The 17,263-nt window shown below is 46.3% G+C and overlaps 2 protein-coding genes across 4 annotated transcripts; one reads left to right on the forward strand and one right to left on the reverse strand.

Annotated features, from left to right (window-relative positions):
- The first annotated feature begins 33 nt into the window (after window positions 1-33).
- Window positions 34-11,717, forward strand: elp1 (elongator acetyltransferase complex subunit 1). 3 transcript variants are annotated; one of them, XM_027016347.3, is made up of 37 exons: window positions 34-147; window positions 569-733; window positions 859-1,011; window positions 1,122-1,203; window positions 1,324-1,404; window positions 1,522-1,607; window positions 2,043-2,142; window positions 2,231-2,321; window positions 2,524-2,647; window positions 2,801-2,894; window positions 3,052-3,282; window positions 3,556-3,726; window positions 3,859-3,943; window positions 4,101-4,262; window positions 4,393-4,499; window positions 4,689-4,792; window positions 4,884-4,937; window positions 5,296-5,401; window positions 5,972-6,087; window positions 6,269-6,342; window positions 6,464-6,542; window positions 6,633-6,712; window positions 6,808-6,954; window positions 7,277-7,362; window positions 7,494-7,642; window positions 7,790-7,913; window positions 8,013-8,110; window positions 8,521-8,722; window positions 9,041-9,102; window positions 9,348-9,410; window positions 9,520-9,580; window positions 9,688-9,801; window positions 9,951-10,062; window positions 10,255-10,382; window positions 10,976-11,127; window positions 11,417-11,495; window positions 11,582-11,717. In XM_027016347.3, the coding sequence occupies exons 2-37, from the start codon at window positions 584-586 to the stop codon at window positions 11,647-11,649; spliced, it is 3,975 nt and encodes a 1,324-aa protein (XP_026872148.2). In that variant the 5' UTR covers window positions 34-147; window positions 569-583; the 3' UTR covers window positions 11,650-11,717. The 3 variants fall into 3 exon arrangements, with proteins under 3 accessions (XP_026872148.2, XP_081569019.1, XP_081569020.1); XM_081712893.1 differs by lacking the exon at window positions 34-147 and having other exon boundaries at window positions 600-733; window positions 887-1,011; XM_081712894.1 differs by lacking the exons at window positions 34-147; window positions 569-733; window positions 859-1,011; ... (1 more) ...; window positions 1,324-1,404; window positions 2,231-2,321 and having other exon boundaries at window positions 1,589-1,607.
- On the reverse strand, window positions 11,686-16,408 carry smu1a (SMU1 DNA replication regulator and spliceosomal factor a). The gene is made up of 12 exons (XM_027016352.3): window positions 16,308-16,408; window positions 15,430-15,640; window positions 15,155-15,307; window positions 14,624-14,734; window positions 14,334-14,462; window positions 13,991-14,110; window positions 13,726-13,842; window positions 13,482-13,609; window positions 12,940-13,066; window positions 12,581-12,748; window positions 12,150-12,302; window positions 11,686-12,022 (listed from the first exon to the last, which is right to left on the reverse strand). The coding sequence occupies exons 1-12, from the start codon at window positions 16,331-16,333 to the stop codon at window positions 11,924-11,926; spliced, it is 1,542 nt and encodes a 513-aa protein (XP_026872153.3). The 5' UTR covers window positions 16,334-16,408; the 3' UTR covers window positions 11,686-11,923.
- Between the last annotated feature and the right edge of the window lie 855 nt (window positions 16,409-17,263).

The raw sequence follows: 17,263 nt of genomic DNA on the forward strand, positions 1-17,263 counted from the left end.
ATAATGAAACATGAGGCCGGTCGTGTACTGAGCCTAGCGGGACTGCGTGCTGTCGAGGTGAAAGTTGAGACTGGAGGAACTAGACGGCGTGCTTCTGTTTTTAATATCTCTCATGTTTTTCAGTTTATTGTAGAAGGAGAGCTAACGGTATGAATTGTTGATAGCTACATTTATTTGCATTTAAATTGACAACGTTTAAGCGTTCATAATTAGGCTATACTTATCGTACTTGTCCTCGTTCATTTTGTAAAGTTATTTTAGCAGTATTAACTAGCCAGTTAGGTCCACAGAATGGCGTTTATTACGTGACCATAAGAAGATACGACAAACACATGTAGTATAGGTTAGTCTAATTGTAGGTTATATTACACATATAGCATTGGTTAGTTTAATTAGCTAGCTATACTATCTAACAAGCTAATCCAGAAAGCTACTTAGGCAACCCATACTAACGCTACGTGTTTGTCATCTCTTTTTTGGGTCATGTAGTAGACAAACGAAACATTAAACAGTGTGCTTCAAACGTTTTTATCCGATAGCTAGCGTTCTCTGTTTCTGTTGTGTACAGTGTACGGAGGACAAAATGAGGAATTTGAAGTTGCTGCGCTGTTTGCGCTCGCCGGAGTTGCGGAGTCCGGGCTGCCCGCGGTGTTTCTCTGTAAGGACAGACACTGGCACTTTACTGATCGTCTCTCAGTTTTCCCTCACAGAATACGATCCTCAGTCAGGAGAGGTAAGCTGGAAATAAGACGAAGCTCCAGAAGGGCACGCTGCCCTGCATTGACGTTTAACTCTTGTGTGATGAATTGGGTTATATTGTAGAAACATGAAGAATGCTTTCATTGTCACTATTTTTAGGTTGTGAATGAAGTTTCTTTGACCGCAGAGGGCTATCTGTCAGAGGATGGTAGCGGGGTTGTAGCAGGTATTCAGGACTTGCCGGATCAGGAAGCAGTTTGTGTGGCCACTGCAAAAGGCGATGTCATTGTATACCACCTTAACACTAATGAGGTATTCATCCACTCCGCTTGCCCTCTGATACACCCCAAAGCCTTCATGAGCGCAAATGTGCGTCCCCCTCCCCCACATCATAAACAATGTTTTTTTGTCTCTTTGGGTAGTTGGAATGTGTTGGTAGTGTGGATAGTGGTCTAACTGCAATGAGCTGGAGTCCAGACCAGGAGCTGGTGACCCTCAGCACAGGTCTGAATCAATAAGCACAATTCATGACGACACATTCTCTGTTCACTTCGCCCAATGCAGTGTACACTGTGCGTTATGTGTGGGCATGTCAGAAGGATTTCTTGTGTGCCTGCTGTTTAGGCCAGGAGACCGTTATCTTGATGACCAAAGACTTTGAGCCTTTATCTGAGGTGGCCATTCATCAGGACGAGTTTGGAGAAGGTAAGCCCCTCACATTTATGGAAGATGGAAATCGCCAACGTTTCCTGTGCTCTAAATGATTCTATAAGGTTGCTGGCCCTGTCATGGTAATGAATTAATTGTGTGCTTCGGTATCAGGTGAATTCATTACAGTAGGATGGGGGAAGAAGGAGACTCAGTTTCATGGCTCAGAGGGGAAGCTGGCAGCTCAGAGGAAAGCTGCTGTAAGTCCTCATCCTTCTTTCTATGTGCGAGTCATTGTCTACCAACATCAGGCCAAAGCAGCTGTAGTCAGGGTAGATGCTCTTTGGTTGGGGCAGACTGAACATTTTCTTGTTTAATTGCACATATGTGAAATAAAAAGCTTGTAACTGTTAACCTGTGTATTTGTGGAAAGGCACTGAGTGGGCTATAACGCATGTCAGATATTGAGAATCTAGGAAACGTCCAGTAGCCTTTAACCCATGAGGTGAGCTTCAGATCAGCTATTATTAGTGTTGTTAATATGTGCAGCAGTGTTGTAGCCCAATTTGTGTGCTTTTACATTGCAATCTTGCATTTATGATACACCTGTCATGCATTTATGATACACCTGTCATGCAGTTTTACATTTATGATACACCTGTCATGCAGTATTACATTTATGATACACCTGTCAGGAAGTACAGCCTGCAGTGCCATGGGATGATCGCAGGCCAAGGATCACGTGGAGAGGAGACGGACAGCTCTTTGCCATCAGCGCCATCTGCCCTCACACTGGTGAGTATATGCCACTCTCTAGCCCTTTACTAATGTAGGAATCTGCACAGATGAATGCTGTTTCCTGAGTGCTTTGGTGCCATTCCAGGGTGTAGAAAAGTCAGAGTGTGGAACAGAGAATGTATCCTGCAGGCCACCAGTGAAGTTGTCAATGGCCTGGAACAGCCACTCTGCTGGAAGTAAGCAATGCTGAAATTGGAAAGGTGTTGTGTTGGTGCTTATGACTAATGCGTGGAATGTAGGGCATGAGTTACCTTTTTATACTGATTTATACTTCCTCTCATCAGGCAAGCTGGCAGCAGCAACCCAAGCCTGTTGATCTATGTGCGCTTTTACTATAAAATCTTAAATGCTTACAGCACTTGCATGTACCTAATTTAGACCCTCGGGAAGCCTAATGGCCTCTACCCAGCGGCACCCTAACAAGCACAGCGTCGTTTTTATGGAGAAGAATGGGTTGCTGCATGGAGATTTCACTCTGCCCTTTACCAAGGACCAGGTCAAGGTAGGCCACAGTTTCACTGCTCTGTCTTCAGAAAAACGAACAGACCATGTGCTTTATTCTGCCCTCCACGAATGCTAGATAGGCAGTGGCGGCTATGCACGCTTTCTGTATAGGTGCACTTATGTCCGCGTAAATGTACGTGTTGTGTTTCAGGTGAAGGAGTTGCTTTGGAACAGTGACTCCACAGTGCTGGCCATTTGGCTTGAAGACCTGACCCCAGGAGAGGATGGCAACCCCAACACCTACCGTTAGAGACTGCCCAACACATGGCATTTTCCACAAGATGGCTACCAACCATTTGCTATAATTGAGATCACCCTGACCTTTCTGATGTGACTAGCTAACCGTGTGTGTGTGTGTGTGTGTGTGTGTGTGTGTGTGTGTGCGCGCGCGCGCGCTTTCAGTTCAGCTGTGGACAGTAGGGAATTCCCACTGGTACCTGAAACAGAGCCTGCACTTTGGGTGCGAGCCGTCCAGGGCCCCGGCCTGTGTGTGCTGGGACCCGGAGAAGCCCCTCCGCCTGCACGTGCTGACCCAGGGCTGGGCCAGCTTCACCTACGATTGGGGCTGGTTTACAGAGCGCAGCCTTGGAGATGACGCGTGGGACAACGCCAATGTGGCGGTGATCGACGGAGGTGAGGGCCTCATCCCTGGAGAAGACGCTTAGCAACTGCTTAACACTCATTGCTCTTAGGTGCAGTCTGTTCTTACTTAATTTGTCGAATTTGCCACGGATACGAAGCTTGTTCATAGGTTAAAAAATGAGTTTGGAATTCCAGCGCTTCGTTATATATATATATATATATATATATATATATGGTGTGGTGTGTAGCTGTGTTGTTCTGGTCACTAGTCTCCAGGTGCCTGGCGTCTGGCCTGCATTTCATCAGGCGCTGTTTGTTTTACAGCTAAGGTTTTAGTGACCACATTTCGCCAGTGTGTGGTGCCTCCGCCCATGTGCGCCTACGAGCTCCAACTTCCTGCTGCTGTCAACCAGGTCACCTTCCGTGCACAGCCTCAGAGAACCAATGAGCTTGCGGTGTTAACAGCCGACGGGCGGCTGCATATCTACGGTCCAGGTGGGCTGACTAACTGCAAATGTCCTCTTCTTCCTGTTCTGTTGACCTCTTTTGTGAATTTGAATAGTTCGATATGTTGTGTGTTGTGGTGCTTTTGCTAGAATGTATGTAGTTTCCCACCTTTTGATTCAGGCACTGGAGAGGAAAAGGTACCTGAAACGGGGCCATGTGGGTTTAGAGTCGTCAGCCAACCGTCGGTTTTACAGAGGACATACAGGTTAGCTTGAGACACTAATGCCGTTATATTGTTATAAGTCCTCTTTGGGCGTTGTTGCTGAGCTATGGCAACTGTTGTGCAGTGGCTCTCATTCTGAAAAGATGAGGTGTGTGTGTGTGTGTGTTTGTATTTCAATGCCTATGTGTCCTGCCTGCAGTGCTTCAGTGGACCAGCAGGGGGTGCTGCTCATGCGCTTGCTGCTCTGGCTGAGGGAGGATGTGTTTGCAGCGGTGGGATGTGGAGACGGCCCGACGGAGTCACGCATACTCATACTTGCTCCAGCCGAGAGACAGGGCTCCGAACGCCAGCTGGAGATCAGGTACTGGCCACACAGCCCCCGCCTCCGAGTCAGTGCGCTTTTAGGTCCAGTGTACCACGTATGGAGCAGAACAGGTACATTTTATATTTATTTTTACTTTTTCTTCCCACTTTGTCCGTGGGACAAATAGGTCAGAGGTTAAAGTGGAAGGTCATGTGATCAGTATGTGCTCCAGCCCCAGGAGTGGCACTCTGGCTGTACAGCTGGAGGATGGCCAGATCAGGAGAGTGTTCTGGGGTGAGTGATGCAGCATTGCTCACACTGGGGTGGGTCGGGGAGGTGGAGGTGAACTGCTCACTTTTAAAGGGCCTTTTAATTCTCCCTTCTACCCTTTCACATTGTGTTTACATAGAATGTCACAGATGCTGTATTTAAGCACAGTGACTAAATCTGACCACAAGTAATTATTGTAATGTTCTTGTTCAGACACTTTGAAGGTAGCAGTAACAGACTGGAAGGATTCCATGGGGTGCAGTGTTAACTTTCCCCTGCCTTGTGTGCACACTGCACTGTGTGCCATTAATGGACAGGTAACAACAATGCCAGTAGCTTTCAGTTTTCATTTGACTGTGTGTGTATGTATGGGTAGGTACATTTTATGTGCATTTTGTGTCTTAACAGGAGCATTTGATAGGTCTCACAGAAAGATCTCACCTCTATATTGGTAACTGTGAGGTATGTATGATTTGATCTAAAACATTTTTATTGGACCATGAGTAATATTTTAACCATTCAGAGTAGAGATTACTTTAAAACCAACACCTTCTAATCTTGGCATCTGTGTACAGATATACTATATAATTTAATGATTTCCCTGATCTCAACACATAACAACAACAACAACAACAATAATAATAATAATCCTTTCACTAGTTAAAAACACTTGGATGCACAGGTCAGAGTTGCTAGAGGACCAGCACTGGGGAGATGCCCATTTTCTGCGGCATCTTTTGAAATGTTCCTGCGGTGACATGCATGTGCCGGGTTGATTTTTCTCCTGCCTGCCTGGTGTCACCGTGCTTCTCCTGTGTAGGTGGCCTCAAATGTTTCCTCCTTTGTGATGTACGACGAGTTCCTCCTGCTCACCACACACGCACACACCTGCCGCTGCCTCCACCTGGCCACGATGTCTGTCAAAGGTGGGCAACTGGGGAGGGGTTAAAGAGTCCTTGTAGGTGCAGAGCCAATCAGCAGCTGGCAAGATCCTCCACTCAGCTTGGGACTTGCCCTTGGTTTAAAGTGATGGTGCTTAGTGCTGCATGGTTTAACGTGCACCAACATTACTTGCCGTGACTCGGTGGTGCTGCTTCAGTGTTCTATATTTGCATCGCTGGGAGCAATGCACAACCCCTTATTTTGTTTTATCAGTGTACTGTAATGGGGATACAGGCATGATTTCACTTGTGGTTCCAAATTGATTTCCAAAGTGATTTTTCCAAATTGCTTGTAGTTTAAACTTTTCTTATCAGTGATACCAAGCAGTGACAGAATAACATCATCCATTATACATCTTGCAATAATGCCTGTGACAGCATTCACAAAGCAATCTCCATGACAACAGGATGAAACCGTAGGTGGTACTTTTGAGCCTCTTTCTGAACAGATGGTTCACATATGCATAGTGTGGGTTTTGCGCAGCATAGAGTTTCTGGAAGGTTCTTGGATCTGTTGTTTTTTTTCTTTTCACTGTTGTCCTGGTGTGTCTGCAGACGTGCAGGCTGCCCTGAGTTCAGAATCGGCTCAAAACGATGAGAGTGCCCGCAGGGTGGAGAGAGGCTCACGCATTGTTACTGTGGTACCGCAGGACACCAGACTCGTCCTGCAGGTTAGCACCGAATCCATCCGCACCTTTACACGTGTATACCTAAAGGGCAGATATGTATTATTGAAAAGAAGAAAAAAAAGTATTATTGTCTTTTCTTAGACAGCATCTGCTGCTTTGCGGTGGTTACTGGTGACTTTAAATGAGCTTTAAATGTTCATTTTGTCTGTGGATTATTTTACAGATGCCCCGCGGTAATATAGAGACCATCCACCATCGAGCTCTTGTGTTGGCTCAGCTCAGGAAATGGCTGGATGAGTACGTGCCAGCTTTGTTATTAAATGTTAAAAATGCCCAAAATGGATGACTGGACGTTTGCTTATGCACAGTAAGGGATTTGGCTTAAAGTTTAAAGTCCTGCTTTTTCCTGCTTTCATAGTCTGAAATTTAGAGAGGCTTTTGAAAGCATGAGGAAGCTGCGGATCAACCTCAACCTCGTCTACGACCACAGTCCCCGAGTGAGTGACCTCACTGCGATATCGTCCATTTCCTCCGGCTGTGACCTCCGTGTGGCTTAGTGCCGTGAATATGCTCTTTCGTCCGCACAGGTATTCTTGGAGAATGTCGAGTGGTTTCTGAAACAGATCGACTCAGTCAACCACATCAACCTTTTTCTCACAGAGCTCAAGTAAGTCGGGACATTTCTGCAGGTTTGGAATTCTGGAACGTCTGCAGTGCCATTTGTCAAAACGTGTCGGCATGCTGGGATTTGTCACCCGATAGGGAGGAAGATACCACAAAGACGATGTACCCTCTCCCAGTGGGTAAGGCATGTCAGCCAGCTTCAGAAGCAGGAGGAGGGGTGAGGAAGAAAGTGGACCTTGTCTGTGATGCTCTGCGGTCTGCTATGGAAACTCTCGACCCGCAAAAGTGTGTTTCTTTACAGCGCAATTTCTGAATGCATTTCAGTACATGGACTGACAGGGAAACCTGGGTTAACATTTCCTTTAAATTTGAACAAAAATATTAAGAACCATGTAGCTTCTGTTTTGCATGCTGACATAAAACTCTTGACTCTAGACTGCAAAATGTTTTTGTTGTTCCTATGGTATTAACTTCATTTTGGTTTACCATGCATGATGCATGGTCTTCAGTTATTAAGGCTACCTATTTGACTTCACAAATGTGCACACTATTTCAAATGACAACATGTGTGAGTCCTTATATATCATCTCTTCTTCTGTTCCTTCAGATATTGTCTGTGCATTTTGACGTCGCATGTAAGGAAGACCACACCCGAACTGGAGATCGCTCTACAGAAGGTCCATGAATTGCGTGGTGAGAATTACCCTAAGGGACAAGTGTTTGTGACCAACTGTGTGCTCAGTAAGCACAACATGAGGGAAGAATTCATGTACGCGCATGTGTGTGTGTGTGTATAGAACCTCAGTCTGATGTTCTTCGTTTAGTGAACCCACCCAGCGCGGAGCATGCAGTGGGTGCAGGGGAAGCGCTGAAGTATCTCTTATTCTTGGTTAACGTGAATGAGCTGTATGAGCACTCTCTGGGAACCTACGACTTCGACCTGGTGCTCATGGTAGCAGAAAAGTCCCAGAAGGTCAGCGCCGTGTTTCCCGTGCTGTTAGTGTGTGTTCATGTTTGACTTGTACACCTGTTGTTAAGACCTGTGATGGGGGGGGGGGGGGAATGGAAGTAAAATCTTAGACCTACACACATTTTCCCCTTCCTGTCTGCTCACTTTTAGGACCCTAAAGAATATCTTCCCTTCCTGAACATGCTGAAAACCTTGGAGCTCAACTACCAGCGCTATACCATCGACAAACACCTGAAGAGATTCAGAAAAGCCTTGCATCACCTCAGCAAGTGTGGTGAGAGCTTCCCCCACGGTTCCTTCACTGCGGCAACAGAAGCAGAAAACAAACACCACAGCCGCGGTATTTCTCTCCTGCTCTCTCTGCGTCCCTCAGGTGAGGAGCACTTCACTGAGCTGGTAAACCTGGTGAAGGATCAGCGGCTGTACAGCGAAGCTCTACAGCTCTACCCGTCAGACAGCCAGCAGCACAAGGTTAGCTCTCCTTTAAGGGCCCATTAAAACAACAGCTTGAGCTAACTGGCATCACCTAGTGTTTTGGCTCCTGGCTGTCAGTCACATGGGTGGCTTCTGCTCGCTGAGAAATGGAATGCCCTCCAAGATCTCCAAGTCTAGTGGAAGCTTGGGGATCATAACCTTTTGCCTGGTTTTCCTAGGAGCTACTGTGCCATTTCTGTTTGTTAGTATACCACGTATGTGAGGAAGTGAAAAAGGAAGATGGGTGAAAATGCACTAACCAGCATTATCAGTTACACATTTTCAGTTTCCTGGCTGATTTTACTCTTCTGTTAAAGAAGATTGCAGTTTTTTTTTTTTTTTTTTTTAAAAGGTGACAGCGGGTGGGTCCCTCCATGACTCCTGACCTTCCTCTGATGCTATGACAGGTGCTGACTGTGGCCTATGCCGAGTACCTGCTGGAGCAGCAGCAGGCTGAGGAGGCGGGGTTGTTGCTATGGCGATGTGGAGAGATGCCCCGTGCCCTGCAGGCCTTTGTCAGCTGCACAAGTTGGAGGCATGCCCTTGCCGTGGCAACACACATCCCTGTGACCCAAGGTCAGCTGGCACAGCTCGCCCGAGACCTGGCAGGTACTGTGTGTGTGTGTGTGTGTGTCTCATGTAGGGGGTTGTCTGTGCATGCTCATCCATCCATCTTCTTAATTACCTAAGAGAGTGATTATGACTTCATGATTAATATTTCCTCATTAATTTTTGAAGTACATTTTATTAAGAGCAAAAATTGAACATTTTAATTAGCAAAAATTGAGCCAGCTAATGGCATGGGGGTAGCAGAAATGCATAAACCAATCACTTCTGTTCATCTCTGCGGTGCATAACCACACCGCTGTAGCGTTCCTAATCCATGTCAGTAAAGTGTCTGGCGTCTGTGCACCCTTTGTGTTCTAGAGAAGCTGCTCGAGATGAGGAGAGCCACCGAGGCCGCCCTGCTGCTGGAGCAGTACGCCAAGGTGCTGAGGCCAACATGCTCCCTGACAAAGGGCTACCCAGTGGGCCGTGATCTAAACTTAGAAAGCCCCACGTCAACAAAGAATAATTTGAGCAGAATGACATTGTAGGCTCTCAAAGGCTTTTGCTTCAGGGATAATGATCAATGACAGTCACCCAGCACAGCTCTCTGCGGTCTGCCATAGTTTATAGCTTTATTGTACAAATCGCGATGACTGCTCTGAACTGTTAATTCATCTTTTGGCAGGACTGTGAAGAGGCCATCTCTGCCCTCGTCACGGGAGCGGCGTGGGAGGAAGCCCTCAGACTAGTAATTGATCTTTTTATCCTCCACGTGCATTTCTTTGACCAATTTATTTCTGCCACGCTATTCTGCGGAACAGAGCTCAGATTTATGACCTGCTCTTCTCCTTATCCAGATCTACCTCTACAGCAGACAGGACATCATTGAGACCCATCTGAAACCCGCTCTTTTAGAAGGTACTGGAACTCTTGTCTGCATGCCCTTAAGCCTGCCGCGACACGGCATGCGCGGTCCTCCTTGTCGGCTCCCCCCCTGAGCGGGCTGTGTTCCTGGTTGCGTCTAGCCCACAGCATGCAGGTGGCCTTCTTGGAGTCTCAGATGGCCCTGTTCACACGCTACAAGAGCCGGCTGGCAGTGGTGCTGGAGCAGAAGGAGAAAACCAAGCTGCTGCTCATCGGTGAGCTGCCACTCTAAACGCCAACGTTCAGGATTTTTCACTTTTGGTACTTGTGAGGATTGGGGGAGGCTGTCTTTGAGTAACTTCTTAGTATTCTGAAGTAACCCAAAGACACATCTTTGAATAAAGCACCGTATTGTGCTTCTCAGACGAGGACGGCCCAGACTGCGGCGAGGCCGAGCTGTACTCGGAGGCCAGCAGCGTCCTGACCGGCAGCCGTTTCGGATCCAAGTACTCGCACAGCAACTCGCGGATCTCCTCGTGCGTAACCCTGTCGCCGACTTTGCTTTGCCCTGAAACATGTCACCGCTGGCCAAATGCTTGCTTTGTGCCAAGTTGAACGTGGAGGATGTTGAGGAAGAGGCTGAGCCGTCCCTGGCCATGGGGGCGAAGGAACCTCTAGCGTGTGGTCAGTGTTTGAAATGCTCTGCCTGACTCCACTCTTCTGGTCAGGCGGTCATCAAAAAACCGCAGGAAGGCAGAAGGGAAGAAGCACAGCCTAAAGGAGGGAAGCCCCTTTGAGGACATCGCTTTGCTCCATGCCCTCATTCAGATTATCCATGTCACGGACAAGATGAGGGGTAAGAGTTAATTACATTTTTTAATATATATATATAAAAAGACTATTTCAGTTTTGCAACATGGCCCGTGACAAGTCGTAAAAACTTGGAACAGGATGAATTCTCCTAAGCGGAGCCACTTAAGCGCAGCCTTCTAATGGCTCCCTGTGTTCTGCTGGCATTAAACTACAGTAGGACTTAATGGGACGTTCAGAAGACAAGGCCTCTATCTGTAAGAGTTGAAGTGCTCTCCCTGCTGTAGTCGACTGCTCTCTGCAAACGTGGGAATTTTTCCCTAGCGAGCTTCGATTCCTAGTGGTAGTTTTGTCGAAACTCCCCCAAGCAGCGGCTGCTGGCGGCTGTTTACTTCAGCCGATAGTTTGGGTTGTAGCGAGCCAAACCACAGAGCTACTGGAAGGTTTGTTTGTTATTTACTTACTGGGTTCTAGACAGGCGGAGCTGTTTTTGGGCATGGAGACTAAAAGACAACGAAAGCAGTAAAGCAAACTAACCAAAGGCACTCGGCACTTCGCCCGCTTAGTAGAGCTGTTCCGTAATGTTCTGTAACATCAGAGAAACGTCGCAGACTTCAGTGTCTGCTCTGCTCTCTACAGAGGAGATCCACAGCCTGCTCAGGGCTCTGGTGCTGTTTTTGTTTGACGTGCGGGCCAGCAGCCTGCAGGCCAAATACAGCGAGCTGCTGCAGCTTATCGAGACCAGCATCCCTGAGATCTGGCATGAAGGTCTTCAACCGGGCCCAGCACCAGTAAGACGCACGCACTTCTTTTTGCTTAATAAAATTCTTAAGAGGTGCTGTATTCCACAGAGCCAAAATATTACCACCTCACATACATCATATCATCTAATGAAAGTTCCAGCACAAAAGCATTAGGAGCCTTTGGTTTAAGAAGTTTTTGAAACATTAGGTGGGAGTTGTACTAGTTCACTGTATGAGACTGTATGCATCTCTTGTAGGAGATATTCCAAACCAATAGTTAATATTTTAGCTATGAGTTCAAGTGGTTTTAGAAACATTCACTTTGTCTCCATTGTAGATTACAGGGCCTAACTCAACCACCAACAGCATCACCGCTTCTCTTCAACAGCCTAGGCCACCCCTGGTGTCCCAGCAAGGTGAGTGCAAGCCGCAGGTGTTGTAACACGTCAGTCAGACGGCGGTCTGAGCCCTGTACTTACAGCTCAGTGTATCTCTCGCACAGATGCAGAGATCCTCATGCCACCCAAGATGCGACAGTCTATCAGATGGGAACTCTCTATTCTTAAGTAACTGGTTTTGTTTATAAATAAGTAAACTATTTCCACGTCATTGTGATAAATGTTTAATTGCAAAGATTAAAGCATATTTTAATGGAAAAACAGAATTATCTGCTGTTATTCAGTTCTAATAAATCACAAACACCTACAACTCTCCAAAGAACCCAAAACTTACCCTACTACACTCAAATAAAAAAGGAATATGTACAAAAAAATGGACTTAAAACATGAACCTTGACCCTTCTCCTGTGTGACACCCAGGCAAAAGGCTGGTCCTGTCTGATATCTTAAGGTTTCCAGAGCTTGAGCAGACCATCCTCACTGTATGTAGCTATCATGTTCTGATGAGGGTGGTGGGCAATACCAATGACATCCTTCTCATGGACCTGGTAGGGAACATGCAAAACAATGACCATCACAAAGGAACATTCAACACAGGGAGCAAAGCCAAAAACATCCAGTCTAGAACCCTTTCCGGCTAAACACTGGGATTGGAGGAGCTGGAATGCTTACCGTTAGGGTTCTCTCCAATTTGCCTGTGACTGTGCTGAAGCAGTACAGGACAAAGTCTTCTCCCACACAGTAAATCCACTCGCCTCTGGGGGACAGCGTGCAACACACAAAGTCTCCCCCCTCGCGCTTACCGGAGCTGAAACTCCTCACAATCTACATTTGGGGACACGTTAGCACAGCAAGACCTCATTAAGCACAGGAAATAAACAGCAACGCTAAGAAATTTAATGGACAAGACATTTCTACAAAAGCGTGCTGTATATTGAATGCCATCAGTGCTCTAGCATAACAGAAGTCACAAATGGCAATATTTCAGTTTAAGTGTATAATGTAGTTTAACTTTGGACTTCAGAACCCCTGAATGTGCTGCTAAAGCAGACGTTGTCCACATTTGGGCAGCACTGGCATTTTGTCTCTGCGCTCGTCCTTACCTGGCCCTGCATGTTCATGATGACCACAGTGTTGGAGCGGTTGCACACCACAAAGTGCTCCGGGTTCTTGGGAAGCAGGATCACGTTGTTCACTGTGATGTCTGCGCCGGCCGAGGCGCCCAGAGACTTAAAGGTGCTTGTGCACTCTGTGGTCTTCACGTTCCAGATCTGAACAAACCCAAAGTAAACAGATTACACTTTACACTAAAGAAGCCAGGCCAGGCACTGTGCAGTCGGTCACTGAAAAGAAAACGCCCCTTTGTTGGGGGAAAAACACTGCCGTGGTCCACTGCCTGCAGAACTCCAGGATACGTTAGAGTCCGACAGACGTGGGGAAGGAGGATCTGGAGGGTGCGTACCTTCACAGTTCCATCGGAGGAGGCACTGATGATGTGGTGGCCATCAGGCGTGAATGTGGCTTCATTAACAAAGGATGAGTGGCCTCTGAACTCCTTCAGACACTTGCCTGACTTCAGACCATGAACTCTGATGCACAAAAAACACACCATTTCAAAGGAAAAACTTCAACTATGTAAAAAAAAAAAAAAAAAAAAAAAAAAAAAAAAAAAAAAAAAGCAACATTAACAACATATTCACAGAATGCACTTGCACTGATGGATGAACCTTCATGGATTATATGCAGACTTGTATTACAACTGTAATAAACACTAAAAATAAATTCCACATTCATCAAAAATGTATGGTTTATATAATTCTCTATAACAGCATGATGTCAAATATGTTAATCCAGAACTCTGAAGTCATATAATTTAGACAGGCATCAAGAATCTTGAAATATGGGACCCAAATCCTTCTCCTAAATGTGATCACATCCATAATCTGTCTGTATGGGACCCAAAACAGATCCCAGATCAGCTCAGGGTGGCTCCAGGGTGCTCACCTGATGGTCTGGTCGAAGGAAGCCGAGAGGAGCTGACTGCTGTCCTTCGAGAAGCTAACACACGTCACGCCCTTGCTGTGGGCGCGCTCGAACCGCCGTAGACACTGCCCGCTCTGGATCTTCCACACCTGAACGGACATGGGAGAAAACTTGGATGCATTCCTACAGCCGTGTGTCCTGTGACATGGCCCTTCACAGACATGCATGACAAAAACCGGAATCCCGTTCCCAGGCGAGCACAGACCTTCACTTTGCCGTCCTGGGCTCCTGTGGACAGCATCTCTGTGTCCCTGCTGAAGCACATGCAGAGCACGGCGTCGTCCATCATCATGAAGTTATCCTGCGCTTGGTATTTCAGATCCTGTGCAACACACACAGTGCTTAATAAAGCAATTAAAAATATGAACACACAAAACCATACAAACTACAGCATCTACGATTATACCGAGAACAAATACGCATGTAAGAGGGTATTTGTTGCGTGGGCTGTGAGTACAAAATGTCTCTACCTTCCTGATCTTTCCTGTGGTGAAGTTCCAGACCTCGATGAAACCATCGACAGATCCCGTAACCAAATACTGGCCATCAGGGGAGAAACGGGAGCACTCGACATGGGACTTCTGACCAAACTGCATTCACACACAGGCCCATTTAGTTAGCCACCCATTTACACAAGGATTCAAGCAAATAAACTGAACATAATCTGCCATCACACAGAAAATTACTGGGCCTGCTTTCCCCAGAACATAAAGGAGTTAAGATCTTAACTCTCAGAAAGGGTTTTCATTTATATCAGTGTTACTGATCCTTTGCAGTGGACCCGATGTGAGGAATCCAGGTTCTGAACTGTACCTTGATGTGTCTGTTGAGCTGGGTGGGGAAGCGCTCTTCCTCTACGTCCTTGACTGCTGCTTTACCTCGGAACAAGTCGATGGTCATGCCAGGAGGCAGGAGCCCCTGGTGCTGCTGCCACTTCAGAGACTAGGGGAGAGAGGGGCCACAGTACAACAGATCATGAAACCCTCCGGTCACATTACGGCCACCGATGATAAACAAAGACACGCATTCGCTTTGCTCTCATTCGCATGAGTGCCATTGTGTAAATGAAGCAGCAGTAAGGGGGGGTTGGGGAGGCTCCTTACCTGGGCCAGAAGGGCCATGAGACGAGACGGTGGCACCACGCTGACCTCCCCGGCCAGCGCCTGAGCAATGGCTGCCCGCCGCTTCTCCTTACTGCTGCCATCAGGGTATGCCTGCAAACACACACCAGACACTCGAACTTCACATATACTGCAATAACAGGGTATGCCTGCAACCACACCCCAGACCCTCATAGAACTTCACATATACTGCAATAACAGGGTATGCCTGCAAACACACCCCAACCCCAGACACTCATGAACTTCACATTTACTGCAACATCAGGCTATGCCTGCAAATACACACCAGACCCTCATAGAACTTCACACCGACTGCAACATCAGCTGCAATTGGTATTGCAATTTACTGCAACAACAGTATAATACACAGTTGTTTGACATTAGCCACATCTAAGATAGGTTAATCTGCTAAAGTCTCAAACCCTTTTAGTAACGTAGGCACCACTAATGTTGATACAGGGTTGTGTTGATTCATGCACGCGATCGCCTCTTCCTTTCCGTCTCAGGACGTACCTCTCTGGGGTCAAAGTAGGACCTGGCCAGCAGGTTCTCCAGGTGGATGTATCTCTCAGGCTGAGTCTGTTTCAGCATGATCATGGGGTCAGTCTGCCTCAGCAGAGACCTGGCAGCTCCCAGCTCTCTCAGCTCAATCAGTTCCAGCACAACCTGCGAAGCAAATACTGGACTTGGTCAACTACAACAGTTATTTATGTTACGGATCAGAAGCCATCCACAGCATAAACGTCCATAACGCGATCAGTACTCTACTGCTGCTCCATGAGTCTCACCTGTTCATACAGGTCAATCAGGGTCTTGTCTGGGAGCTTGAGGGACTGGATAGCCTGAAGCACAGTATCCCAGTGACCACTGTTGATATCTGCCACAAAACTCTCAATACTGTCCACTGTATTGAGGGACACAGTGGTCTCTTCCTGCAGCGTTGCAAGGGTGCGATGCAAGTTATTCTCCTTCAAATACTGCATGATCAGACGAATAACGCTGCAAAAACAAACATATTTCAGCATACTGTATTTTAAATGTTTGTTTTGGGCGGTTAATTGTGCCGCAATATTTGATGGGGCACTTTTTTTGTGCACCATAATCATGGTAGACAATAATTCAGTTTTGTTTGGACTGGATCCTAGTTTGATATTTTGTCACCCATTAACCCATTTCAGAATATAAAAGGTCCAGCTAGCATTGGTAGGAGGTCGGTTGTAACCTGAAACTTCGAAAGTTACTTAAACACAAAACGCACAGTAACAGATTGTATTTTCAACGACAACGTTTCATACACAAAGCAGCCCTCCAAGCGGCCGGCTAGCTAGCTAACTAGTCGGCTGGCCAAGTTTAGCTAGCCCAAAACAATCTCTGGTAACCCCTGGTTGCTTAATTAAAGTACAAGGGGATTTTCAGTAGGTGGAGACAACATTAAACCCGCTTTACGAAGGGCATCACTGTGAAAAACACCCAAATGCAGCTAGGCAGGTTAGCCAGCTTAAGAAGTCGTGAACACAAGAACTCATTAAGCTAGCGCTAGCTAGGTTAGCTTGCCAGTCCGCCAACTCTATTCTGCAAGGCTTTAATCTTTCAGAACGCATGTTAAAGGCCAGACAACATAAATGTGCGTATTACAGTTGCGGAATTCGTTTAATCGTTTACTTACTCTGCCGATTCTATTTCGAGAGACATGGTATAAAATTGCTAAGCACGACACGCACTCAAACCGGAACAAAGCTTCTTCCTCTGGCTTGATCTTCTGAGGCCAACTTTATATAGCGCCACCTTGTGTTTTATTGACACCATTGCACAGCGTTACAGATGCATTAAAAGTAGCTAACCTCTAGTTATAGCGTATTGACAGCTTCAATACCAATTATCATGTTTTTATTTATTTATTTATTTATTTATTTTTTTAACTAGGCCACCTACTCTTTTATTCTGAGATGAGACTAGGCTATTTTGTCTGTCACATAGAGATGTTCCAATTTCCAATTATGCTTCTCTAATAGGAAAAAAAACCAAATTATTGACAACCTTTATATAATAAACATACATAAATCGCCTGTGACAAAGGCGACCGATTAAACACACAGCAAAGTTTTGCACTTGTTTGTATCTTTGCAGACACATTCAATCCAGGAATCAGCTGTTATGAGGTTTGTTTCTAAACGGTGTTTAAATTAAGCTGGAGAGAGAGCTTTTTATTTGAGCACCTCACAGTTCTCCAACCGCAGTCAACAATCAGCCTGTAATGGTTATAAACACTCGAAAATCTCGCTGCGACTGCATAATTGATATCTCAGGCCCTGTCTAGGAGCACTGATGTGCTATTACCAACCTAATCTTAATCGAGTCCCCCAATCAGTCCTTATTAAGAATAAGTTGTGCTTGCCAGCATTGTCCAGTAGGGGGAGAGGGCAGTTGTAGACGTAAGAGATAATTTATTGCAGTGCGGATTGCGAATGAAGGTCTTTCAAGGTTAAAACATTTATTCCTGCCTCGGTGTCAAACGCAGACCTTTAGACGAATGGGAATATTGGTCCTGAGTGGTACCCACAATATACCACGTTGTCCATAACAACATCGCTAAAATCGATGTTAAACAAGATCTACGTAGTC

This window comes from Electrophorus electricus, chromosome 4 (assembly GCF_041902795.1).
Source record: "Electrophorus electricus isolate QZ-2024a chromosome 4, ASM4190279v1, whole genome shotgun sequence".
NCBI lineage: Eukaryota > Metazoa > Chordata > Actinopteri > Gymnotiformes > Gymnotidae > Electrophorus > Electrophorus electricus.

Excerpts from the sequence above, each read along its gene's own strand:
- elp1 (XM_027016347.3), top strand. The coding sequence starts at position 584 with ATGAGGAATTTGAAGTTGCTGCGCTGTTTGCGCTCGCCGGAGTTGCGG. Across the intron at positions 734-858 it reads ACGATCCTCAGTCAGGAGAG|GTTGTGAATGAAGTTTCTTT; the intron begins GTAAGCTGGAAA and ends CACTATTTTTAG. Across the intron at positions 9,103-9,347 it reads TGCTGGAGCAGTACGCCAAG|GACTGTGAAGAGGCCATCTC; the intron begins GTGCTGAGGCCA and ends ATCTTTTGGCAG.
- smu1a (XM_027016352.3), bottom strand. The coding sequence starts at position 16,333 with ATGTCTCTCGAAATAGAATCGGCAGA. Across the intron at positions 15,641-16,307 it reads CTCGAAATAGAATCGGCAGA|CGTTATTCGTCTGATCATGC; the intron begins GTAAGTAAACGA and ends TTGTTTTTGCAG. Across the intron at positions 14,111-14,333 it reads AGCTCAACAGACACATCAAG|TTTGGTCAGAAGTCCCATGT; the intron begins GTACAGTTCAGA and ends GTGTGAATGCAG.